The sequence below is a fragment of the Manacus vitellinus genome, unplaced genomic scaffold, assembly GCF_001715985.3.
Source record: "Manacus vitellinus isolate BGI_N305 unplaced genomic scaffold, ASM171598v3 scaffold_16_pilon, whole genome shotgun sequence".
Taxonomy (NCBI): domain Eukaryota; kingdom Metazoa; phylum Chordata; class Aves; order Passeriformes; family Pipridae; genus Manacus; species Manacus vitellinus.
The window spans coordinates 1,412,207-1,439,323 of record NW_021939189.1 but is presented as its reverse complement, the minus strand read 5'-3'; the positions used below and the strand labels follow the sequence as shown (position 1 = coordinate 1,439,323).

Below are 27,117 nucleotides of genomic sequence, written 5' to 3'. Positions count from 1 at the left end.
GAGTGGATGGGTTTGTGTCCAAGCCAACTGGGAAAGCTCTGTGTGCTGGGGAGGGCTACTGGGGGTGGGTGTACCCACCATGAGTACTCTGCCCATGGGTAACCAGGATTTGAAGTGACTCTAAGGCTTTGTCATTTTGCAGGAAGAGCTGTCCAGTTAGGCCTTGATGGAATGTCTGAAAATTGCCTTGTTGTTGTGATTCTGGGTTGGTTTTCTAATAGGAACTCCTTTAAAGAGGCGAATTTTGGTTGTTGGTTTCTCAAGTGAAGCTGCAGCTTTCACTTATTTTTCCCCCTGTTTCCAACCACCCCCCCCCCGCTGCACAGACTCTGCTAATTGGTTGTTTTTTAAGCATTTTCTAAAAGTAACTCCCAAGAGATAAGATCTCTTTTGTGTGGTGAAATGTGTGTTTGCTGTGAGATGAGTAACGAGGACCAGAATTTGCCAGATTGTTATGGGAAGGACATGAGATAGTTAAACAACATCTTAAAAATGCCTCCTCTTCCAGCAAATGTCATTCCTAATTGCTTTAGCTGTGTGGTTGTTCCAAAAAACATTTTAACTGGCTTAGGGGTCTGTACTTACCTGTAAGGGGAAATTACCCTTTTCTTTTCAATTTAAAGGATTAAAGAGGCTGTGGACTATCCTGCTCTTTTAAAAGCTGTCCAGATGCCATAGGGATGATCATCCTAATTTATTTGCTCTTGCTTCAGCTTTCAGTGATGTGGACACAACACTGAAACTTGGATCAGGGCAACAGAATTAGGTTTTTCCCTGCAGCCTTCTGGAAGGAGGAGACAAATATCCATCAATATTCCTTATATCCAACATGTTTCCAGACTCCACCGGTGGAAGGAGCTTCCAGTACCTCTACTGAGCCTTCTCCTGATGGAGGGCTTAGTTTTATTTGTTAATTTGAGGGCTCTCCTAGCAGGATTTCTCCAAGCAGTGGAATTTTGCCCCTGGTGCCTGCCCTCCAGGATCCATTGGTGCTCACAGAGGAGCCTCTGAGTGATCCTGCCTGGCTTGGCCACGCTGCCTTTTGGGAGACAGCTCTTGCAGCCGAGCTGACTGAAATCTTCAGGGTGACTGTAGTTCAAGGTACAGCCATTAAACAATTAAACAATTCAGGGCACTAGAAATCTGGGTTGGAAAGGCTGCAAGTTTTGCTTGGCAAGTGTTTCTCCCTTTCATATATCAGCGAGCTGATCTTTTGCTCTGTGCAATTGGTATTATGGTTTATATGAAAGTCACGCTTTTACTGTCTTCTGTGTTTATTATTTTTTTAAATGTACTTTGTGGGAGGAAGTTCAACAAAACACTATTTTCTAAGCTCAGGCTTGAGCTTTCTGACTTCCGGCCCTGCAGCTTTTAATTGTGCAAGAAGAGGGTGAAATATTAGCTCTGCCTTGTTCCTGTGCTGGAGCTCAACTAGAATTACAGAGCACTTGGGTTTCTTTTTTTGGCCTCAGCTCGTATTTGCATACAGTGGGCCTCAGGTTCACCTATAGAGAATCTTTCCATAGGCAAGAGTCTTGTTTCTTTTAAGTCTGAGAGAGCTGTAACCAACTGTAACTCCTGTACTGCAGAAAAAGGAGGATAATTTATGAGGCTCACTTCAGCTGGTTGCTCAACCTCCTCATGCAGAGAACTGAGATCACCAAAATTCCAGGACCTGACAGGATAGGGATGTTTTCAGACACCACTGCTCTGGTGTGAATGGATTTAGGAAGCCATTTGGCTTTCCCAGGATCATGGAATATGCTGGGTTAGAAGGGACCCCTCAGGATGGTGGAGTCCAACTCCTTGCCCCACACAGGACACCCTAAAATCCCACCCTGTGCCTGGAGCGTTGTCCAAACACTCCTGGAGCTCTGGCATCCTTGACCCCTGCCCTGGGGAGCCTGGTCAGTGCCCAACCACACTCGGGGGGAAGAACCTTTTCCCGAGATCCAACCTAAACCTCCCCTCACTCAACTTCACCCGAGATCAAATTAGGATATCTTTTTTGAGAATTGATAATTTGATAAGGAGTTGGACTCGATGAGCCTCGTGGGTCCCTCCCAGCTCAGGATATTCCACAATTCTCATGAACGGAATTACCCCAAACCCCGTGGTTGACCCGAGGCATGTGGTAATCCATTAATAACCAGGAAGGAGTGTAAACCTGGAGTCCCTTCCCAGTGCTGGGGGACTGGAAGCCTCACAGTGCTGCTCACATCACACAGGGGAGGAAGCTCTGCTATTGCCATAGGTATTTTTTAAGATTTCCTCTTGCCCCTGAGATGTTGAGATCCCTCAGGAGTTGCTGGAAATGCTGCTGGGACTTGGAAGTCTTTTAGAGATCCTTTCACCTCCCTGGATGATAAAACCATATATAGGTTGTGCTAACCCTGGTGAAGAGCTTATTAGGACTCTGTTGTCTAATAATGAACTTTAAACTGAATTTTTTGCCTTTTCTGTCAAGTTTATAGAACTTGCTACTTTCTTTTTGAGAGGAAAGCTCCTCTAAAAGCAGGATCCCCTGTGTAGGGACGTGGCAGTGCTGTCTTCTTCGTGCTGCTGCTTTGGAGTGTTTAAGGGTTGGTGCTCTTAGGAAGAAACTAAAATATTCAAGCCTGAATGGCAGCATTTGAGTGCTGGGACATTTATTTAGGTGTCTCAAGTGACTGAGTTTGACTAAGGAGGATCCAGTGATGTTCCTGCCCTCTGGCACAATGTGCACTGGAGATTTGTGGGCTCAGGAGGGGAGAGCTGGGGTGGGTGGGTGTTGATCCCACAGAAGTGGGTTGGGAGGGTGGGGAATTCTGGCACAGATTGGAATGAAATTGTCCCTCAGTCCTCACTGCAGGTCTTCAGAAATGCTCCAATACATGACTGACTGAAAAAATAATCAAACATAAATGTCAGTCCAATTGCACAGAGTTTCCAGCTGATCTGTTCTGTTTGTACAACATATCAGAGAGACTTATAAAATACATAATATTTATGGATTAATTGTAGCCCTTGGAGTATTTCCAGGCTATTTTCATATATATATTTAGGCACTATTTCAAATAAGCTCCTTCACATCTCTTTACTCCCTGCCTTTCCCACCCCCGGTGTGGCTCTGCCTGTTCCTCCTGAGGATTAACTGTGAGTTGGACAGAATCTAAAGATGATTTGAAGTGATAACTGCAGCAGCTGATAAATGCCCAGACCCTGGGTTCAGCTTCTCATCTGTTCCAAGGTGAAGAACGTTCAGTGTCACTTCAGGGTGTTTGGGAGCGCAGTTGGGACCCGTGGAAGTGGGTCAAGGGCTCCTCAAAACTGCCAAGGCAAGAAGGGTCTGTGTGTTTACTAAAGTGCTTCCCCTCAAGTAGCTTTGAAGTGTTTTGAAACGTTAAGGTTATGCAGCATCTGTTGTGGTAAGTGCTGGAAATGGAGGGAAATGGCCAAGGTGAGACAGAACAGGAATGTGGGATCGCTCCTGGCGCTGGAGCGGCCGAGCTGCTGGAGGAGTTTGTGCCTTGTGCAGGACACGCTCTTGGGTGTTGGGGTGGGGGGTAGAGCCCTGCTCTGGCATGGCCTGACATGGCTCTGGTGATTAGTGAGAAGCTTTTCCAGCCTTGCAGGGGACAGGGTGGCTCCAAGCAGGGATCCAGGCTGATCCCGCGCGCTCCAAACGCCTTTAACGGCAGCAGGAAACGGAGGGAATGGTGGGTGGTGGTTTGCAAGGCTCTGCTGCTGCTTCCAGAAGATGACAGAGGTTGTGGTTAAAGGACAGGAAGTGTTGATGTGGAAACACTTGGTTACTACCCAGGAACTCCAGAAATTGGGGTGGGTTTAAAGGCCTGATGGTGCATCCCCAGATGCAGATCCCCCGTCAAGGAGGGTCCTCTCAGTGCTTGTCTCCCACTTGGATCCTGCTGGAATAAAGTCATTCCAGCAGGGACACAGCGTTGGATCCCACCTCCAAAGAACAGCTGGAGAAATGAACCCTGGTCAGGAGGGATCCAGGAGGCTCCACACAGAGGGTGGGATGAGGAGCTGTGGCTCTGGGGTGTTGGGTTACGGATTTCCTGCCTCCTGCTGCCATGGGACAGCATCCAAAGCCTGCCTGAATTTTTACCATTTTCAAAGCTAAATGTTTTCTGTGCCTCAATCCAAACACAGGAATTTTGGTGTGGTTTGGAGGCAGCGATTAAATTTTCAGGAGCGATGTTTGGAAGAGGATTGAACCGAAGTGGATACAAAGAAAAAGCAAGATGCCTAAAAATGAGGTATTTTATGTATCCAGGGAAGACAAGTAAGAATTGGAGAATCATGGAATATGCTGAGTTGAAAGGGACCCACAAGGATCGTGCAGTCCAACTCCTGGCCCCAACAATCCCACCCTGTCCCTGAGAGCGTTGTCCAAACACTTCTTGGGGCCATGACCACTTCCATGGGGAGCCTGTTCCAGTGCCCAAACACCCTCAGGGTGAAGAACCTTTTCCTAATAATCCAACCTAAACCTCCCCTGGCACAGCTCCAGCTGTTCCCTCAGATCCTTGTGAGGAAGTTGTAGACAGATATTATACATATACACACACACACACACATATATAAAAATATTTATGTGTGGGGTTGACATCTACTACAATATTCAGATTTCTGGTTAATATTATTAATGAAATTTAAATGTAACTAATCCAAACTCTGCAGTGTATTAAGTTAGTGAATAAGCAATTAGGCATCTCTTGTTTATCTTACAGCATGCAGCAAAAATTTGCTCTAGTCCTCACACTCTTACTTAACAGACTTATTTCTGCCTTCAGAAATAAACACCCTGCTATTGGAAGTCATTGGGAATGGGCCAAGTGAGTGATAGCTCAGGTAATAATTGTGGTGTAAAGTGCAAGTTTAATTTTAGTCCAGGTCTCTCTCTCTATTAGGAGGTAAAATATTCTCTTTAGTATTTAATAAGCTGCCCTTGGTGATGATTTATGGGAAGATTAACCTTAGTTTATTGGTCAGCTGCTGTAGCATCAGGAAATGTCTCCACCTCAGCAACGTGATATCAGAAGATTCATTAAAGATTTCAAGGTGGCTGTTCCTGAATGGGAATGGAGAGAGTGGCTTTTTCTCAAGACAGCAAGAGGTATTTTGCTGCAGAAAGATTGTGTGGCTATTTTTAGCCCTGGGTACTGGTGAGGTGGAACAGAATATTTTTAGAGCTGTAGAAAATGCAGCCACTCAAGCTGGGTTCCTTTTTTCACTCTAGTGCTGGAGGGGTTTTCCAAAATAAAGAATAAAATTGGTAGGAAATGTCTTTTATGTACCATTATTACTTATATAAGTGATAGATAGATTATGTATATATATGTATATTTATTTATATATTTATATAGGATTTTAAGTGTTTTGGACCTGTGGATGATACTGCCACATATTAAAAAACATATTAATTATATAAACTGTATATATATAATATATATTATATACATTAATTATATTATTAATTATACATTCTGTATATTAACTGCATGGTAATTAAAATATATTAAAATAGTTTTCCCTCAGATTTTGAAAACTTTACTCACGTGAAATGTTTTAAGGAACTCCACAACCAGGAAGGCAGAATTGGGCCCCTCTCAGTTAATATCCACCAATCCCATATTCTCTTTGGATCGTGACCTGATGGAAAGCTTGGAATAATTCAGGAATTGGTAAAAGAAGAGCTTGGAAGAAAAAACTCTGTCATGTTTTTGCAGCATTTTAGGCATTTTTGAGTGTGTTTTACTAATTATTGGGACCTGCAGAGGCAACGGAGCTGAGCCTGTGCTGGTTCTTAATGTCTGTACAAGTTTACAAGAAAACATGGATTTTCTGCATTGCCTTCCCTGGATTTAAGCTGGATGGATGAAGAAGTAGGAAATAACCCTCCCCTCCAAACCAGTGAGATCCCAGTAAGATGAGGTGTGGGTTTTGTACACTGAAACTGTTCTTGCTGACACTCATTTAATGCCATAATTCTGCTTGCAGAGCTTTGTGTTACACTCTCCAAACGTGCCCTTTCAGATTTCTGAATTATTCAGGGAATTTTTGAGCAGCAAGCTAAAGTGATGCTTGTGCTTCATGTATTTCTTTGAAATTACTGCACTTCTGTTCTTTAGATTGAAATTAAATTAATGAAAGTCCATTAGACACCCCTCCTTTCTGAATTTGCAAAGGAGACGTGGCCTGTAAACCTCTTAACTCATCCTCCAAGCTCTGTTCCCTTCAGAGACTGCTAAAGAAAAGGTTATAATATCTAATAATTCATAGTTATGGAAAAAAACCCAAACCCAACCCTCCAAAAAAACATTCCTGGCATCTTTCTTAAGAATGTCCATGTTAATTCTGTTGTCCTGGCTTGATTTCAGCTTTATTGGATTATAAATTCTATTTTAATCCACTTGGTTTTCGATTGCAGAGCTATTTTTGCCTTTCTGTTGTTAAATAATAATAGTTGTTTGCAGGGCATGGTTGTGTTTTTGGCCCTCAAAATGGTTTTCTCATATGAAACTATACATTTGCATAGTTCTGGTTTTAATCAGACTCCAGAACTTTAAAAGTAAAGGATGAGCTTGACTTACCAGAGTCTGTTTGCTGTTCTGCTACACCAGCTGAATTAATAGAAATCTGTCAGCAGCTTTTCTACACTTAAATTCCAGATTTCCAATGCCTCTTCCTTGAAAAATCTCAAGTCCTTGGACATAGAGGCGTTTCAGTCACTTGGAATTTTGTGTTTAATGGTCAAGCTGCTAAATGAGCTCAGTTTAATGTGGTTGGTTGAAATTTTCATGCATCATTTGTAGGGTAAAGCACATCTAGAAGGAGTAGATATGGGTCTAAAAAGAAGCTGAAGGAGAAGATTAGAGAAAACCACAAAGAAAAACCATATTTTATCTTCCTTTGAGGTGCAACTCCACGGTTGTGGTTCCACATCCAAGGGGCAGAGTTGTGTCCTGGTGGTGGTTGAAGGGCCTGACCGTGATGCTGTTGTAGTTTAGAGTGATGTAGTTCTTGTCTTGCTCTGCCTGTCAAGAGTTTTGCAATATTTTATTGGCTTTTGGAGCATCCTTGCCCAATGAACAAGTTTTTTCTGCCTCCTTGGCAATTTGGCCCTGCTCCCGTGGGAATCCCGGGATTGCTGGTGCACAGAAGCGTGTGGAGAACACGGAGTGGGGGTTAGTGCTGCTTTGAAGGAACATCCCAGCACTGGGACCACTGATCCAGCAGCTCGTGGATTTTACTCACAGTCAGTAAGACAAAGGCACGTCACAGAATCCCAGGATGGTTTGGGCTGGAAGGGACTTAAAGCTCATCTTGTTCCAGCCATGGGCAGGGACACCTTCCACCAGCCCAGGTTGCTCCAAGCCCTGTCCAACCTGGCCCTGGACACTTCCAGGGATCCAGGAGCAGCCACAGCTTCTCTGGGAAATTCATTCCAGCCCCCCCCCAGAAGAATTCCTTCCCAATATCCCATCTAAACCCACCCTCTTTCAGCTCAAAGCCATTGTCCTCACTCCATGTCCCCACTTCAGCAGATGGCACAGCATTAACTGCACCAAAACCACTGAAAATTAAAAAAAAACCCCAAACCACAGGAAGAAATGTTGGAGGCTTTTTTTCCTTAGGTTTTTGGTTCCAGCAGTGGCTATTTCCTGTCTTCCCAACGTGGTAGAACTTGGCTCACGAGGGCAGCTGAGACTGGGGAAGCTCCCATGGCATCACTCAAAAATGTACTTTTAAATTTTCTCCCAGTTGAGTGTAGAAATGCTTTAATTTGGCCAATGCAGGAGTTGGATATTAGGAAAAATTTCTTGACTGAGAGACTGTTTAAGTATTAAAATAAAGTTCTTCAGGGAAGTGGTGGAGTCACCCCCCGTGGAAGTGTTCAAAAAACTAGTTATGGTTTAGCTGACAAGTTGGGATTTGGTTGAAGGTTGGACCTGATGATCCTGGAGGTCTTTTCCAACCTTAACGATTCTGGGAATACCGAAGTTGGAAACCCACTTCTCAAAATCACATATTGTTATAAAGGGAAAAATAAGTCTTATATTAACGAGAGGAAACAGGATTGAATTTCGGGATCTTTGTCCCGTGATGGCAACTCTGTCATAGCTTTCCTGATCCAGTTCCTCCTGTTTCCCATATTCCCTGCTGGATTCCTTCATTTGGGGCTGCTGTAAAGCCAAAGACAGCAAAAAGATGAGCAGGTGAAAGGGAAAAGGATCACTTGGGAAACTTGAGGTTGGAATTTTGGTGGCTGCTGTTTGACTTCTTGGATAATTAAGGTTTCAATGAATGTAGCATTAGTGAAATGTTCAGCAGCCTTTAATTTAAAGGTGTTGGAGTTCACAGGAAAAGTTCACAAAAACCTTCCAGAACTTTTCTAATAAAGCCAAAATTGACAATTTGTGGGGTAAAGCAAATAATCCATGTGAGGAAAATAAACCAGGCAGATAAACCCATGGAACACTAGGAAATAATACCTGGAATTCCTTCAGTTCTGCAGTGCTTTGGCTTTGCTAATTCAGCTTTTGTTGATGACAATATGTAATTCTGACTTTTCCATTGATAACTAAAAATAGGAGTAAAACTATATTGAAAACCAAATGTTCAAACAGCTTCTCATTGTTAATTGTGCACATTGTGTTTCTGTTTCCTGCAGACTCTCACATTTTGCTGCCATGGCTGGTGGAGAGGAAATGTATGGATATCAAAATATAGCAAGTTATAGAAATAATTTATGATTTTTAGAAGGTTTCCTGTTGCTGGTATTGTCCCAGAAGTTTGTTACCTGTTCCTGCCCATCCAGCTTTGGAGCAGTTGATCATAATATATAATTTATATTGATATCTATTATATATAAAATATATTCTGTATAATGATTATTACCTATTACATAATGCAATGAGTGTGTAGATTGTAGGACTGTCATGCAAGAAAGACAGAAATGTAAATTTTAGGAGATTGCTGCTGTTAATATTTATACTCACTCAATGTCTTTGCTATTGTTGGTTCCAACCTACCACATGCTGCTTTGAACAGAGGATCTGGAGTCTCCCCCTGAAGTTTTCACTCATCTGTCACTCAGGGCTGAGTCAGGAAGTGCATTATAGTAAACCAAAAATTGATGCATTTTATTGAGTGTTTAATGCACAATATATTTATTCATAGCCTTATAAAATTATTAAGAATAATGGAATTGAATGAAAAGCTGCTTTAAGTTGCACTTCAATGTATGTGCTGATGAGAGTGTGGAACAGTTCTCTGGGGAGATGCTTCTTTCTTTTAATTTATTTTTTTAAAAAGCTGTTTTCATTGCCAGTGTGTCATTCTCGGTGCCTGTAGCCCTGGGAAGGGATTTGTTTTAGATAAAAGAACTATTTTGGAGGTATTTAACATGACTTTGATTTTCAGCAGGAGCATTAACTCTTGAGCAGTGTTTGTTTTGTTCTGGGCCACTACGAAGGGCTTTAAAAGCAGATTTTATAGTTGCATGTCTCAGGAGTTCTTGGCATATTACATATCTTTTAGTGCATTTAACTCCATGAAATACCTTCCTGAAATGGGAGAAGTTGCATGTGTTGTGCTTCAGTCCCCCTGTGAACTTTTACAGGCTAATCCATGATCTTGGGTGTTCAAGGACATAAAAAAGCGATGGACGAGAATTCCTAAGAATTCATTGGATATCAGAGAACATTTGACATTCACTTACTGATAAAAGTTTTAAGCTGATTCCCCTCAGCTTTGCTGTTATCTGCATCGCTCTTTTAATCTATATTTTCCTTTAATCACTTCTCAAATGTACATTTTATCTGCACGTAAAGTTTGCTCATCCTGTTTTTATTTACAGGAGGGTTGAAGCGGCGGCTCGTTGGCTCCGAAGCTGTTTACAGGAGCAGATGTGGCTGTAAAAACGAGTGTATTTGTGGAGAGTTTAATGACAAAGGATGTGAATGGATCCCTGTGCAGGTTTTTTGAAGTTGCTCTCTGCTCTCTTGCAGCCTCAGACAATAGTCAGCGGTTTCGAGAAACCTGCTTTGCGTTCGCTCTGACGCCGCAGCAAGTGCAGCAAATCAGCAGTTCCATGTGAGTGGCCTCCAGCAGTATTCCCATAAAAAAAGGCATTAAAGCAGGAATTAGCATCCCACCCCTTTAGTTTTGAACTGTGAGGTGTGTGCAGTGCTCAGAGAAGGGGAGTTCTCCTCCCCTTTCCGTGTGAACTGATGGGGAGCAGAGGGGTGAGGAGGGGAGGATTAAACTCCCCCACTTCTGGGGTGTTTTGGGTGGGTTTTTCTTGTGTGCAAATTCAGAACTCTGCCTCCTGCAACCCTTCCTTGCCACCAACCAGATCCTTTCTTAAGTTCTGTTTATTCACTATAAAGACAGTATTTTATAATTTATTCACTATAAAGATGGCATGTTTTATTCACTATAAAGATGGTATTTTATACTTTATTCACTATAAAGATGGTATTTTATACTTTATTCACTATAAAGATGGTATTTTATAGTGACCTATCAGAATTTTATTTACGGTGTACAAAAAAAAAAAGGGAGTGGCAGAGGTCAGATGAGAATGTAATTGATTTATTTACCTTGAAGAATAAAAACTGTGCCTTTTAATGTGTCCTGAGAGTGGTGGTTTGACTGACCAGAAACAGGAAAGTGTGGTATATATCATATATATATATATATATATACACACACACACACCCCATATATACCATAGATACCAGAAAGGGTGTTTTACATACACTGAACTTAGGGCAAACTCTGGAGGAATCTGTATTGTAATATTGATGAATCTCTTGTGAAAAACAGTGTTTTAAGCTGTGTTCTGTTATTTCCAGGGATATTTCTGGGACCAAATGTGACTTCACAGTACAGGTCCAGCTAAGGTAGGTGTGTTACTGCCTGTTCTCCGTGCTGCTGGTTTTTCAGCTGGATCAGCCATATGTTATCCAGCAGATCAGGGTGGAGAAGAGCCTCATCCTGGTTGATTTTCTTGTTAGTGGTTGTAGATTGTGTGGATCCTCCTTCCTGTAACTCCGCTGGCAGATTCCATGTGCCTGGGCCTTCAGAATTTCCAAGCAGGGAAGGGGGTTTTTCCTGGCAGAGCTGTCAGGCACAGAATTCCATGGCCATGCCAATCCAAGGGCTGCTTCTCTGTAGGTAACACTTTGGGAATCACCAGGCTGGGTCTGAACCTGCTGGTTATTTCAGAAGTTTCCACAAGTTTATTATAAGTTGATGAAATCCTCTGTATCAACAAGCTGGGTTGGCTCAGTGTGGAACTGGATGGACAAAGGGATGTGGAGGGAATGAGGGAAAAGGGGGACAGAGTCAGCTCCCCCTTTTTGAGAGCAGCTGCCTTGAGAAGCTGTACCCTGATGGGATGGAACAGGTCCCCTGGAAGGAATCCAGGGGAGCTGAGAGGCTCTTGGTCCTTTACCTATTGTCCATTATCTTGGCCTGGGACAGGGAAGGGTGTGTCCTGTCTTGGATCCAGCAGCAAATAAGCCTGTTTGAACTTCAGTAAATAAATTAAACTGCCTGAACTAAGAGATCTGCCACAGGCCTCAGGGTTCCATGGCTGTGCCTCAACAGCTGCCTGGAGAAAGGACAGTGGAAGAGCCTGACTTTTGTCCTTTGTGAAGCTCTGGACTTGTGTCAAGAGGTCTGGAGAAAAGGCAGAAAAGAAACTGGGATGAGCTGTCTTTTGTAGCAGGAACCTGCCTGTGGGAAGGAGTCAGTCAGTGGGAGGAACTCAGGGAGTCTGAGGAGGAACCCACAGCCATCTTGAGCCGCTGTAATTTTGGGGGGCTTTCCTGCTCAGCTAATTGGAGGACTGTGTTCAGCAAGACCTGTCGTGCTTTCCTTGCCCAGTGGAAAACAAATTCCTTCTAGGAAGAGATGTCACTTGAAGTCACTTTAAAAGTGAAAGATGATGGGAGCTCTTTGCTTTTAGGTTTTGTTTATCAGAAACCAGTTGTCCACAAGAAGATCACTTCCCACCCAATCTGTGTGTGAAAGTAAATGGGAAACCATGCAGCCTTCCAGTAAGTAAGATGTTCTTTTGATACACGTTTTTGGGTAGCATCACTAGGAACTGTCTGGCAGCAATTAGCCTGAAAATTTATCCTAACCTTTGTTTTCACGTTCTGGAGTGTTTGAATGACTAGAAAAGATTAAGTACATTGTTTCTTAGGAGAAGATTCATTTCCAAAAGCCATGACAGTGTATTTTTGTGTTTGACAAACCCCAGTGAGAGTCCTGGGGCAGCGCAGGGGGTTGGAGTGGGCAGTGTTGGCCAGGCAGGTTCAGTAGCACTGCTGAGAGGGGCCTTTTAAAATTCCATGGGCAGGGATTTTAGATTTCTCTGTGAGGAGAAAGAGCTTCTAAAACACCTGATACTTTGTCTGATCCCTCTCTCTGTTTGAGTCGAAGCCTGGCTCGGGTGGGACGCAGCTCAGGCAGGGTCGTGGTGAGAAGAAGACAAAAGCAATGCTGAATTTTTTTTTTTTTTATGTGTGTATCTGAGAGATGAAATGCTTTGATTTCCAGGGCTACCTTCCACCAACCAAAAATGGTGTTGAACCAAAGCGCCCCAGCAGACCAATCAACATTACCTCACTCGTCAGGTTGTCCACGACGGTACCAAACACAATCGTTGTCTCCTGGACCGCGGAGATCGGGAGAGTAAGTGGCTGCTCAAACCTTGGCAGTTTGTGCTTTGAAAGATCTGAAAGATAAGCAGGTTTAATTGTGCAGAAAGCCCTTGGTGCAGTTGCACTGGACTGTTCCTTCTTTTGATGGAATTCCTTGATGGCAGGAGATAGGACGTGCTCCCTCAGATCAGTGCGCTCACGTTTTTGTGGTGTGAGCTCTCCCTCTTCACCCCCCACCCACCTTTGTGACTCACTGAGGGCTCAGATAACAAGATCAAGACATCCTATAAGATTTTTGTTTGTTGATTTGGCCAAACTTCAGACTTCAAGCTCTTCCTGACTTCAGGGGCTCGACAAACCTTATCTTGGCTTTGACTTGTACCCAGCACGTGACATTCAGGACAGAGTGGCCCTTTAGAGCTGTGAGTGTGGACACAAAGCATCACAGCTCAGCAGGGCCCAGCAGATTTCATTGGCTTTTTTACATTTCTCTTCTCACAACTGCCATTCTTACATTTCATATTTAAAAACTCACGGTTTTATCACTTTTTTTTTTGTGTGTGTGTCTGTGGGGAGAACGTTACAATTGGTGTTGTAAAATTGCTGATGTTCCACTGGACTAATTAAATCTGGAACATGCTGCAAAAAGTGACTTCAGTAAATGAGTCCATGAATTAGTGAAGTGCTTTCAGTGCTGGCACCAAACCTGCTGGGTGGGCATTCCAGGGGCAGCGTGTGCTGGTGCCACTGCAACCATCCTGTTATTAGAAGTGCCGAGAATTGTCCTGAGGTGAAACCTTGTCCAAGAATTTGTCAGTGTGCAAAGCCCAGGAGTCCTGATCCAGCCTGGAAAAATGCTTACAGCCCAGTCCTGCACAATGGGCAGCTCTAGAACACCACCAGGACATTTCGGGATGGATTTCTTGTGGAGCAGAAAACAATCTCCATCCAGATTGTGGAATAAATGATGGCTGGATGATCCTTCAGAAAAACCTTCTTTTTTTTTCATGAGAGCTGCAGGTACCAGAACTGGTTTGGTTCACACTGCAGAAGTGCCTCCATGCAAGGGGATGGATCCTGATATTGCTCTGAGTCTTGGGAAGATCAGGGAGGATTTAGGGAGGAGGAATGCCCTGCACTCCGAGTTAGTCTCCTGTGAACTAGTTGGTTCTCAGGCTTCACAGATATTTCAGTTATAAAGAACATATTGGGTAACTTCTCAGGAGCATTAGGTGCCAGAAGTGCTCAAATCCAGGTGGGAGCAACCTGGTCCAGTGGGAAGTGTCCCTGCCCGTGCAAGGGGGTGGAATGGGATGAGTTTTAAGGCTCCTTCCAACCCAACCCATCCTGTGATTCTGAGCCACAATCCTAAAGTGATTCTTTGAGAGTTAAATTATTTTATTTCTGGGTCTGCCCATATAATACAAAATTTGGATTCCCCTCTTCCCCTCCCCTCAAGAGTCACTCACATGTCCCAACTGGTGCTCTCTACCTTTCCTGGAGTCATCTCTAGGATTTTTCCACAATCTGTTTCAAGAGCCTTCTGCACCAGCTGCCTTGGGCGAGTTCCTGCCTTTGTAGATTCAAGCTGTCGGTAAATAATTTCACAACGTTAATTAGCATTTTTCTAACTTCTATACTAATTGAGGCATTAAACAAACAAGTTAAAGCAGTAGTGGTTTTTAACGATGTGAGAAGCAGTCATTGTAAGAATGAAATATTTAAAATGTGGTGTTTCTGATGCCATTTCAATTTGAGTAATTTTGTGGTGAGATATATTACTGAAACCCCGCCTTTGCATGCTGGTGGCATCCTAAATAAAACCTAGTAGATGTCACAATTGTATGGATTTTTTTTGTTTGTTTAAGTGAAAACACATGTGGCAGTTGCTGGGGGGAAGCCTTTCATTTTTCAATTTAAATTGTATGAATGCAGCTACAGGTTTAGCCAATAATGTTTATATCAAAATAATTGATGTGCCCTAATGTGAGAACACGAGATTTGTCCTTTCCATTTTGGGGTGTTGCTGATGAATGCACAGTACAATCTCACATTTTTAGAAAGACATTTATAACCTGCTTTTTTAGAAGCTTGTAAGAAAAATCAGAGCTTCAGAAATGCCAGGCTGTGGTTTGAACTCGATGCCAGGAAGAGCTTGGCCCTCGAGGGAAGGGGGGCCTGGCAGAGTTGGAGTTCTGCATCCAACCTGCTTGGATCCCAATGTATTGGCAGAAAGGAGCATCCATGGCTTTTCCCTGGCATGGATAAGGAAAATTGGCAGGGTCAGCTCTGCTGAGACTGGTGGGGAAGTGACCCGACCTCCTGGGAGGGGAAGGACAGGACATGGGAGCGGTGACTTCTTGGGCTGGTTCTCCAGAGCACGTCCTGGCCCCTCTGAACTCCTGAACTCCTTCACTGCCTTTCTGCTGTTCTGCTTCAGCAGTGAAGTTCTTGTTTCAGACACAGCTAAGTGCAGCAAAATAAGGAAAAGATGAGCAGTGCTTCCAGACTGAGTAGCAGATCCTGCAGGTGATACATCTTTTTAGGTATTCCTTTGGAAGAGGAGGTATCACTGCTCACTTTCCTATTTTGAAAACAAAATAAGCTTTTACTAGAAAAAAAAAACAAAAAGGAAAAGTTCTGATAATATTTGACCCGACAGCTTCCCTTAAATACATGGACACAGGGGCAGTACCTCACATCATCCCTGTAAAATTAGATGCACTGACAGGGGATAATGTAAAATTACCCTGCTGAAAGGGGCTGCATGTCCTGAACGAGATGTAAAACTTCCAGAAGTGTCCTAAATGCTGTTTTAATAGCTTGGTTTGCAGTTAAATCTGAGTAAAGCATGAAGTCACTTGTGTTGCATCCCAGACTCCAGCCCTGTGAACTTCCTGGAGCACGAGGGGTTTTCTCTGCTCTGAAAACTTTGCCGTCTCGAGCCTGTTAGGAACCCAGAACAAGTGGTATAAAATACAAGCTGGTTTTTGATGAAATCAGTGTTTCCTGTGATGTTTTGCTGTGTTCCCAGAACTATTCCATGGCAGTGTACCTGGTGAAGCAGTTGTCCTCCACGGTGCTCCTGCAGAGGTTGCGAGCGAAGGGAATTCGGAACCCGGATCACTCCAGAGCCCTGAGTATGTCTGATGTTTAACAGGGAAAACAGCTTTTTAAAGGGAGATTTCAAACAGCACTGTGCCGCCCGAGGTTTGGACTTCCTACAGTTCCCTGGGTTTTGGGAATCTGATAGTGGTGTTCTTTGTATTCAGTTCCAATTCAAAGACTCAGAGGCCTTTGTTTGGATTAGGAGCCAGTCCAGGAACCCTGTTGACACTGGGAAGGGAAAAATGCAAGAGAATCTCTTTCAGTTCAGCCATACTGGCTTTGTTTCTTCAGAATGGAACAACTGTATTTATACAGTTAACTGGTAATTCAGCACCTCGGGCTGAACTAAATGCCTGACACTGAACCTGGGTGCTGAGGAGGAAAGGATTCATCAGCACAGTTTTTGTTCCTCTGGCACAGAGTTTGCAGGGAGCCTGGAGGGAGAATGTCCAGCACAATCCTCCTCCCAACCCCCTCCAGACTGGAGTGGGAGATTTGCTGCCTTATTGTTTTCTCTGACAACAACGTGTTGGGCTAAGTTTGTGTAATAGAAACGAAAGCAAAAACTGCTGCGTGTTTGTTTTTCAGGGAGAGGGTGAAAATACCAACACCTGATCACTGTTCTTACTCTTTTATGCTCAGATAATGTGTTTTACACAGCACAAGAAAGAAATTAGTCCAGCAGTAAATGCTCCACAGTGCTGGGCATTACCTTGTGCTAATGCAGTTTGATTTAAAGGCACAGAAATCTAGAGTTTCCAGGTGGCTACTACTCTGTGTGTACAAGGTGAGAATGAGTGTGTAGGGCCAGTTCAGAGCAGGAAAAAATGGGGCTGATTTGTTCATTTAATGAGTGACTGCTTATAAAGCTTGTAAGTAAAAGCAGAGGATGGGGAGAGGTGAAAGACTCTAGAGATGAAAGGCTCTAATATTTTACTGCAGTTATTTAAAACTCAGATTTTTTTCAGAGTGTTTCTGATTCCCTGTTTCTCCATTTGCTTTTCAGTTTTAAATCACAGGATCACTTGATGACTGTTTTGGGGGTTTACAGTGGTCCTTGTGAGTGTGAGAGTTGTTAACACATTCACTTCATGTGCTTGAAGTTAGAAGTGAAATCAATGTAGCTCATCTTGGTGGTGGATTTTAACTAATGGTCAAGTTCCAAGTTGCCTGTAAATGAGAAAAGTCATCTCTGTACAAGTACATTTTCTAGGGATCTTGGTTTAAGATGAGCTTTTCTGCTTTTCACTTTCTTAAATCCAGTTGTTTCTGGGCTTTCTAGAGAGTCAAGTCTGTTGGGATGGGTCTGGAGCAACAGTCAGACTCTGGCTTCCAGTAGAAAGTTTAGCACATGGTTTCAGTCTTGTATTATTTCTTTATCATCCAATTTATGTTTCAAATTAACATAAAATCAACCTTTTTTTCTTTCAAATAACAGTTAAAGAGAAGCTGACTGCTGATCCAGACAGTGAAATAGCAACAACAAGCTTAAGAGTGTCTCTTCTTTGCCCAGTAAGTCTTTTTTTTTATTCCCTCCAAAGTGATTCTGGTTAAAATGTGACTGTTCTGGGACGTGTGTGTGGGAGAGGTTACCTTGTGTTTACCTGGTTTAACTTTGTGAGGTTAGAAAATTATCTCTCACCGTGCATCAAAAGCCTGTGATACACCCCTGAGGAAACAGGGATTCCATTAGCTTGGAGATGTTATTCAAAATATAGGTAAGCTTACATTTAAATGTGTCATTTAAATCTGGTTCAATCTGATCACCTGAGTGTGCAGATTTGATAAAACCACTCTCAGGGGTAAGGTGGGGAAACCTGACTGTTAAAAGCAACTCTTCAGTCAGTGCCTGCAGTCAAAGTGTTGAGCATCTGAAATCGATTTTATGTTCAATATTTTGAGGATTTAATAATCTTCAATTAAAAATAAAGCAGTTTCCTAGAGGTTGTTCAAACAAAATTTGTTTTATTCCAAATTTGAAGTGGGAGAAACAGTTCCAAAGAAGGTGGAAGTGGCACAGACAACCTGTATCTTGACCTACTAAATGTTCTTTTACCAAGTAGATGCAGTGGGTTTATGTTGTCAGTGGTAAAATGCACAATATTAACATGATATGCACTTTTTTGGGACTTGTTTCAGGTGGAGTGCTTCAGAATACTTGCTCTGTGTGTCGACTGACATAATATCTTTATTGCAGTATAACTTTTTAACCTCTTTCCAAGATTAAGGATACATCTGTTTCCTGGTCTGGCTCAATCTGCTCGAGCTGGACATGAAATTCTCAGTTTTAAAATCTAAACAAGAACAATCTAAACTGACTTTATTCTTGCAGAGCTGGAGCTTATTTCTCCAGCTATTTAATATGTTCTTCAAGATAAACTTTTAGAGGCGTGAGTTCTGCTTCATAAAAAGCACAATTAACATCGTGGTTGCTTTTTATATGCGTGTTCTTATAAATCTTTAAATGGGGTATTGTCATGATCTTCAGTCTTCAGACTTTCTCCACATCAACACTAAGGAAGATAAGGAATCTGTAAGGAAGGTAGAGTTAATCTGTAGGAAAGATTTCCTGTAGAAATACAGATTTTTACTTCAGTTGTATTTGATTTGTCCAAGTGATGGTTTACAGACCATTCCATGGGAGTTTTCTGACACATTTCTGTTTGTCCTCGTTGCCTCCACTCTGATGAAAGCTCTTCTGCAGTGCTTTTTTCCTCTGGGTGCAGTTCAGGTGGGTTGGGATTAGAGCAGGAATATCCCCTCCAATTTTCCCTTTAGGACTGCAGGTTTGGCAGAGCCTCAAGATGCCAAATTCTCTTTTGCTCTCTGAGTTCTGCCAGGGTTAAAACAACAAAACAGCATCAGACAGTAGGATGTGACTCTTCAGAATTCCCACCTTTGCCAGAATTTCCTCTTTCAAATGCACTATATTTGTGAGAGATGTACAAACCAAAGAATATAGCAGATTATTCTGAGTATATTTGTCATTTTAATGCCTACAAAACAGTTACACTTGACTTTTTCCAGTGTGTTCCTTATTCAGTGCTGCCTGATTTTACTGCAGCTCTTGGAATAATCCATCCCAGGTTCATTGGGCCAGAGATGGAACCTTTCAGCCTGTGAACAGAAAGGTTTTACCTCGGTTCAGACTGTCCTCAGGTCTGACCGTAATTTCATTTACAGCCTCCAGATTTTTACTTGATAATTCATAAACATTTGGCTCAGGGAGGATTTTTTTGTCTTGGATTTTTGTGGTTGTTTTCTCCAGCTTGAATGCTCTGAAAACACACCCTGAAAATGCTGATTTGGTCTCCAGGAGCAGAATGAGAAATGAAGGGATGAGGAGAAGGATGTTCCTTCAGCTCTGAGAGCGTGGGGGTGCTGCTCTCCCCTCTCCTGGCTGGGATTTCTATCCAATAAAATAACTGGGGGTGCTGGGTTTAGTCTCTCTAACCTTTATTTTGCCCTCAGAACAGCACAGAGGAGGAGCTTCCTGGGAATTTGTTTTGGATTGCTCCCGAGCTTTTTATAGCACAGAGGCCTCTGAGACCAGGGAGGGAAAACTGCCCTTAACTACTGCCTGGATCCATCCAGGATACAGCAGCAAAGGGGCTGGACTGAGCCTGCATTTCAGGAAGACACTTGAATTCATGTTCTTTTTTTTTTTTTTCCCCCTGGAAGTACAAATAAATAAATCCCAGGCTCTGCAGCCGGAGCAAATATTTAACTGAGCAGAAATTCCAAATGTAGCCTTTTACTGGGGGTTTTTGGGGGATTTGTTTACAAATCCTGAGCTCCTGCTTTGGGTGGGTTTTTTAGAATAGAACGGGTTTTAGATAGAAGGGTTTTGTGTGCTTGGAAAAGGAATTAATGCAGCGTTTCTTTGGCTGCCAGGAGGCAGGAATCAAACAGCCCCAGTGCTGGGAATCACAGGCTTCCCAAAGTTGGGATGCAGCCCTCCTTTTAGGACCTTTTTGTTGTCAGTTCTGCCCCAGCTTGGCCAGCGTGGCAGAGCTGATCCAGGGATTTAATGCCAAAAACGGGAAAGGAGCAGCAACTTGTTAACACTGAATATGCTGATTTTTGGCTAAATTTAACTGCTCCTGAGAAATCAGAGGCTCAGGTTTTATACCAAAACCTGGGGAAAATGTTCCTGGTTTCAACCTGCTTTTTTCCCCCCAGGAGAATGGGTATTTATGTCCTTCCTGCAACACTTGTCTCTCACCTTCCTGATTTTCATTTGGAGCCACAGAGAACCAGCCAGGTTTTCTCTCCTTACTCTTGGTGCTCCCTGAGCTGGGAGACTTGACTGTGCCCAAAAGACAAATGAGCCATTGACCCACCATCTGGGAGCTCAGGATTCCTGACAGACACGGATCAGGGGGCCTGGCTGTGCCTGGGGTTGGTTATGGGATGGAAATAATGTGCTTGGTCATGGCTTTGGGGGGAGGGGGTGCCAAACACATGGCACAAAAAGCATCTCCTGCCGTGGGGCTGAGGCTCTGCCACCACTCCTGGGGCTCTCCTGGGAATTCTGTGCCCCCCTCCCATCTGCTGGGGAGTTTGGGAAGTGACTGAGTCAGAGGGAGGAAAAACAAGCGAGATCCTGCAGCTACCCCGGGTTTGCTGGGAATGGGGTGGAGGGATTTCTGCTTAAGGGGAATAAAAAAAATGAAAGCATCATGGAGGAAGTGGTGGCCTGTGAGTGGAGCCTTTGTTCTTGAGATTGTTTTGAGTTTGGGGATATTGGGAGATTGGTGCCATCCTGTGGCATCCCTCTTGTACTGCTCAGGATCAGCCTGGCCACGGGGCTGGGTTGAGCCAGGCCTAAAACCAGTTCTACTCCCACCCACTGCTGGAATTGTGTATGTTTTAGCCAAATAGATATAACTCCAAACTCCTTAGTATAAACAGTTCTTAATAAAGAATTGTTTTGTTGGTTTTTAATGTGGGAAAAGCCTTGTTTAGACATTCCTACTTCTTACCTTTAGTGTGGTCAGTCCAGGCCTCTCCTAAGCTGCAGTGTAAGCACTTGGCCACAGAACAACTGCTTGGGGTTTGTGAGGAGAGGGAAACTTATTTCAGATAATTATGAAATGCTTTTCACTGTCTGATCAATTTTGCATTCAGTGTAATGATACTTTAATGGTAAAATACTAAAGAAGAAGAATTCTTTCTTTGGTCCATCCAGGAGATTGGTATGTTCCAGGTGCTCAGTGAACTCTGTATTTTGTTTCAGGAATATGGAAGGTTGTATTCTTAGTTTCCTTGACCAAATATTCTTTAAAACATGATTTTATTCACTTTGATGCCATTTCAAACCTACAGGAATGAGGCAGCAGTGGATGTGCCACGTATTTTGATCAAACCTCAGATCTGTGTGAGTCTTCTGGAGTAAAACTCAACCTGTCCCTTTTCAGACAGGAAACCCTTGATGGTTAATTTAATACTAAAACAACACAGTCTTGTTTTAATCTTGTTTTCTTGTTTTTTTTTCTCTTCCAGCTTGGTAAGATGCGTCTGACCATCCCCTGCAGGGCCCTGACCTGTTCCCACCTGCAGTGCTTTGATGCCACTCTCTATATTCAGATGAACGAGAAGAAACCAACCTGGGTTTGCCCTGTCTGTGACAAGAAGGCTCCCTATGAACATCTCATTATTGATGGGTAAGTAAAGCTTGAAGCCAAATCAAGGGTGTGCCTCACACCCTCTGCTCCTTGTCCACGTCCAGGGCTCTGAATTCCTGGTGATCTGGCTGGGACTTGTTTTCACTCATCATATTATTTAATTTCCCTGCTGTTGGTGAAGAATTAATGACCAAATACCTCTTCATTCAACGTTCTGGAAGAACTGTGCTCATCAAACTATTAAATTTAATAATAATGAAAGGTATTCCTTCCAATCCTGGGTAAATTTTTGAGCTGTCCTGCCTAAAATGGCCTTTTTTTGCCATGGTCTGTAGTGCTGAATTCCTGGGTGAAAACAGCACATGTTGTATATTCTTTTAATGGAGCAACTGCACAAAGCTGGTATTTTTTAATAGCAGACACGTTAGAGCAAATAAATCCTGCCAGCCCTCCAAGTCCATGTACAATTCCATGTACAATTTCACACTTGGGGAGTTGCCATCTATACAAAGTGACACAGAGATTGATTCCCTGGTACTGCCTCCTTGCAAAACATCAAAAAAATAAAGAAATCTGGGCTTGGTCTGTGCCAGGTGTGTATTCCTGGGTTTGCATTTGAATTTCTTAGAGAAGAATCTTCTTTCCAAAGTGTGATAAAGGAAGAGAACAAGTTGAGGCTTCTGAGGATACCTCAGAATGTTTGACTCAAAAAAAAAAAAAAAAAACCCAGAAAAAAATGCCAAAACAAACAAACAAAAACATCAGAAGCAAAACTAAAACCCTGAGACAAACAGAACCCCAGTGCTTTGAAATACATGTGCACATTTTCCTCTTAGATAATATTGGAATTTTTCCCATGGTTCCTTTTTGTCAAGGAAGCAGATGAGAGAAAGGCAGAGCAATGAAAGCTTTTGTTTTAACGCTGATTCAGACTTGCATTGACTAATAAAGGTGTTGGAGGAGAAAAAAGGAACCGAGCTCTTTTGGAGGACTGATATCAAATGTTTTTTGTGGCCAGGTTGTTCATGGAAATCCTGAAGTTTTGTACAGATTGTGATGAAATTCAGTTTAAGGAGGATGGATCCTGGGCTCCCATGAGATCCAAGAAGGAGGTGCAGGAAGTAACAGCATCTTACAACGGCGTGGATGGTAAGTCACGTTCTGGGGGGTGTGGACTGAAGTTCCTACAGTGGGAACCCTTGAGTATTGATGGTCCTTTAAGCTCTCAAAATGCTCATTTTTAGATGTATATTTGTAGCTTTAATGATCATTTGTGACAACAAGTACTTGAGTAATACCTGTTTGGGGCTTTTAAGGTAACCAACGTTGTGTAATTTTGTCGTCTTGAGTTACAGCTTTATAATAAACTGTGATGTTCTGATTGTAGTGTTGGTTTAAGCTGCAGCTTTTCCTGTTGACTTACTTTGTATAGGATGCATAAGCTCTTCCTTGGAACATCAGGTGTCTTCTCACCAACAGTCAAATAAAAATAAGAAAGTGGAAGTGATCGATTTGACCATCGACAGCTCGTCAGATGAGGAGGAGGAGGAACCATCTGCCAAGAGGAGCTGTCCTTCCATATCTCCAGCATCACCATTAAATAATAAGGGGTGAGGATGAAATAGGCCAGTGCAGAGAGAATATGCTCATGATGGACAGAAGTCATAAATTTCAAAGTAAATTACATCTGGAAAGTTCTGTATTTGGGGAATATCCTCATGTAGTAGCTTAGAGCACGTGGGTTTGCTCTCAACTCACAAGGCCTAAGATGGGAATCACAACTTTGAGTTGTTAAGTGTGCAACACAATGAAATATTTCAGTTATAGTTGTGAAAATGGTGTAAAATGGTGCAAAAAAATTGTGGCTTCCAAGTCTGTTTTTTGCAAGTCTGGGAGTGCTTTTCTTCCATAGGGAACTGGAAAAGCAGCACCTTTGGAGAGAGCAAGGAGAAGCAGAGTGTGGTGTGGGAGGGTTTGGGGTTTGCCACAACCTGGTCCCACTTGAACAGCCAGGCTGGAAATAGCTCCTGGTTTACATAAATATCCAGGGATCAAAACCAGGCCTAAACCAGAGGGATCCTTTTGTTGGAGTGATTCCTCCCCAGGGATGGGAGTGACTCAGTGACCACTTCAAACTCCTCAAGACCTTTTTTTTTTCTGTCCTCATTTGCTGATTACCTTGTAGGGTATCAGTGTTGTGTTGTTCCACTGATTCCTGGGGGGGGTTTGGGGTTCAGGATTCCTTTGGGATTGTCTGGTCCTGGCTTGGGAGTATCAGTAACATATTTAGAGCAGAGATCCCAGTACCATTTACAGGGAGAGTCCTCAGTTTCTGCTCTTTGAGACTGAACTTTCCTTTTAATTTTGCTGAATTTCACCTGTCTTGGACTGAATGAACCCTCCTGATAAAGGGTTTTCCTGTGGGAAAGCCTGGGGAACATGTGTTGCTCATGTTTCCTCCAGTTCCCTACAAGATCCATTGAGGGGCATTTGTGAAGCTTTGACATTTAACAATTGCACATCTTTCACAAAGTTCTTGATGCATTTTAGATCATGGAGTTAAATTGGGAAAATTGAAATTTAAATTTGAATTAGGAGCTAAATTTGAAAATAAGCATCCCCTGCATGAGACAACAAGAAAGCCAAGACTATTCTATGTTTGTAACAAGCTTTTGTTTCCTGCAGCATTTTGAATTTACCCCATCAAGCATCTCCTGTGTCAAGAACACCAAGCCTTCCTGCTGTTGACACCAGCTACATCAACACATCACTTATCCAAGACTACAGGCATCCATTCCATATGACACCAATGCCTTATGACTTGCAAGGTGAGCTTCTGGCTCTGCACCTCTAAATACAACTCTCCAAGCAATAGTAACTATTGTAAAAGAAAAACAAAAATAGGTTAAAATCTCTGGTAGTGAAAAAAATCTGAAGTGTCATCAATGTTATGCTGGTTTTATTTCAAAATAAATGGTGAAGAAACGAGGAGGTGCTTTTCTTTTTTCGTTTTGAGAAGCTTAATTTTTCTTTTTTTAATCTCTTCACAGGTTTAGATTTCTTCCCTTTCCTGTCAGGAGACAATCAGGTAAGTCAAGGCAAATCAAGTCCTGTGGCAAACATTCTTTTCCAAGGCAGGACTTGCTGGCCTGGCTGTGTAGGAGCAGATTTATGATGTAGGTGTGAAATTAGGGAGGCTGCAGCTTTCTTTTATCCACACAAACTGTGACCAAAGACAAGCATTGCCTAAACACAGGTGAAGGATGAGGCACAACAAAAACCAAATAGTTGGGTTAAGCTCAGCAGCCAGTTTTTCTTGTGGGATGACCTTGGGCTGGGGCTGAAGGTGCAGCAGCACCTCCTTCATTTTCCAGCCCTGAGGTCCCACCCCTGGGACTCTGGACAGTCCTGCTGGGTCACTTTTCCTCCAGGAAAAGAAGGGGCTGGGGTGTCTTACCTGCCCTTCCTGCAGTGCTAAGCAGGAAAATGGCACTAAATATAGAGGGATTCTTTCATATCTTAATTAAGAGCAGAGCCTGCACTCTAGAATTTGGATTTAGGAATATTCACTAAAACACAGGTAAGTGAATTACTCTGAAAGAAAATGTTGGGGAGCAAGGCTGAACAGCCTGAATGTTTCATCACAGTGGAAAGAAACACTGAGAGCAAAATTGCCCCACAGAAAAGTTGTATTTAAAACCTGATTCCTGATAGCTCTTGCCTTTCAGGGGCTGCCCCAGAGAGAATAACCTGGGACAGCCTTGGCTCCATCCCATGGGAATAAACTGGCTGTAAATGCATTTTTCACAGAGTTTCCCCAGCTGGGGTTGATGAGGGGATGGCACAATATTTTTTTTTTTTTTGAATTTCGGGGAATTTTGCCACCAGGGAGTTTTTCTGAAGAGGTAAAACAGTGCTGCTGCTTCCCCTTCCTTCCTGGTTTGGGTGTGTGTTCCCTTGGCAGTGTTTGCTCTTACCAACACCAGCATTTCCAATTCCTTTTGGAATTCTCAAGGCAGTTTTGCAATTCTGAAGCCAATTTTAGGATTCTGAAGCCAGTTTTGAAATTCTGAAGCCAATTTTAGGATTCTGAAGCCAATTTTAGGATTCTGAAACCAGTTTTGCAATTCTGAAGCCAGTTTTAGGATTCCGAAGCCAGTTTTAGGATTCTGAAGCCAGTTTTAGGATTCTGAAGCCAGTTTTAGGATTCTGAAGCCAGTTTTAGGATTCTGAAGCCAGTTTTAGGATTCTGAAGCCAGTTTTAGGATTCTGAAGCCAGTTTTAGGATTCTGAAGCCAGTTTTAGGATTCTGAAGCCAGTTTTAGGATTCTGAAGCCAGTTTTAGGATTCTGAAGCCAGTTTTGAGATTCTGAAGCCAGTTTTGAGATTCTGAAGCCAGTTTTGAAATCCTGAAGCCAATTTTGAAATCCTGAAGCCAGTTTTAGGATTCTGCAGCCAGTTTTGATATTCTGACGCCAATTTTAGGATTCTGAAGCCAGTTTTGAAATCCTGCAGCCAGTTTTAGGATTCTGTAGCCAGTTTTAGGATTGTGAAGCCAGTTTTAGGATTCTGTAGCCAGTTTTAGGATTGTGAAGCCAGTTTTAGGACTCTGCAGCCACTCCCTCTTGGTTTAGCCACGCGGGGCCGTGGAGCTCAAACTCCTCCGCATCGCCCCCCTCGCCGCAAACCTCGTGAACCCCCGAACCCAGCAGAGCTTTAGCTTAACAAACCCCTTCCCTTTGTGCTGCTCTGAATCCGACCTGTCCTGTGTCTGAAGTTTAACTTGTTGTTTTTCCCCCCAGCATTACAACACCTCCCTCCTTGCCGCCGCAGCCGCGGCGGTTTCCGCGTCCGATGATCAAGAACTTTTACACTCCCGTTTTTTCCCCTACACTTCATCCCAGATGTTTCTCGATCAGCTCAATGCAGGAGGAAGCAGTTCCCTGCCAGCCACAAATGGTAGCAATAGTGGCAGTAACAGCAGTCTTGTTTCCTCCAACAGCCTGCGAGAGAATCATGGGCATCCCGTTGCAAGTAGGAGCAGCACGGACACGGCGTCAATCTTTGGTATCATACCAGACATTATCTCATTGGACTGATCCTTTTTGGACAGAGGAAATCTTTGTGCTTGGTTTTTACTTTATGTTAGAAACATAAGACAAAGTTTTGTTTTGGTTTTTGGTTGTTTTTTTTTTTTTTTTCATTTCGTTTTGTTTTCGTTTTTTTTTTTTCTTTTTTTTTTTTTTCCTTTTTTAGGGGGAAAAAAAAAATTTACGTGTACAGAGAACAAAAGTATATTTTCAGTTTTACTTTTGTATATAAACCTAAGATGGCCTCACTGGTAAAAATAAGAAAAAAAAAAACACAAAAAAACCAACAAAAAAATAACAAAAACAAGGAGCTTCAGTTCATTTTTATGGATGCTGAAGATTTTACACCTGTGCATTTGTCATGTGAGTTTCTTTTTCTTTTTTTCCCCTCTAGTTTGGACACAAATGGCATTATTTTCCTCACAGTAACATAACCAGGAAAGGAGCTGAACTTCTAAAAGTTCAAACTTGGGAGAGAGGGTTTTTTCTCCTCTTGGAGACATTTCCCTTCGGTGGTGGAATCTTAATTCCCCCATCCCACATTCAGTGCAGATTTTATTATGCTTAAAGCAGAGTAGACCCTGCTCTGCTTCCCTTCTGTTTGCA

General features: G+C 42.8%; 1 protein-coding gene across 2 annotated transcripts in view; it reads left to right on the top strand.

Annotated features, from left to right (window-relative positions):
* The window catches only part of PIAS1 (protein inhibitor of activated STAT 1), a 53,848-nt gene extending 27,260 nt beyond the window's left edge, over nucleotides 1-26,588 (top strand). Inside the window, exons 3-14 of one of the 2 annotated variants that reach the window (XM_018069584.2) lie at nucleotides 10,020-10,104; nucleotides 10,869-10,916; nucleotides 11,987-12,077; nucleotides 12,583-12,717; nucleotides 15,721-15,826; nucleotides 17,233-17,306; nucleotides 21,300-21,460; nucleotides 22,440-22,570; nucleotides 22,854-23,031; nucleotides 24,107-24,249; nucleotides 24,472-24,509; nucleotides 26,224-26,588. In XM_018069584.2, the coding sequence (XP_017925073.2) occupies nucleotides 10,020-10,104; nucleotides 10,869-10,916; nucleotides 11,987-12,077; nucleotides 12,583-12,717; nucleotides 15,721-15,826; nucleotides 17,233-17,306; nucleotides 21,300-21,460; nucleotides 22,440-22,570; nucleotides 22,854-23,031; nucleotides 24,107-24,249; nucleotides 24,472-24,509; nucleotides 26,224-26,520 (1,487 nt within the window). In that variant the 3' untranslated portion in view covers nucleotides 26,521-26,588. The remainder of the gene's footprint in view (nucleotides 1-10,019; nucleotides 10,105-10,868; nucleotides 10,917-11,986; nucleotides 12,078-12,582; nucleotides 12,718-15,720; nucleotides 15,827-17,232; nucleotides 17,307-21,299; nucleotides 21,461-22,439; nucleotides 22,571-22,853; nucleotides 23,032-24,106; nucleotides 24,250-24,471; nucleotides 24,510-26,223) is intronic. The other variant, XM_018069585.2, reaches the window with a different exon arrangement.
* The last annotated feature ends 529 nt before the right edge of the window (nucleotides 26,589-27,117 follow it).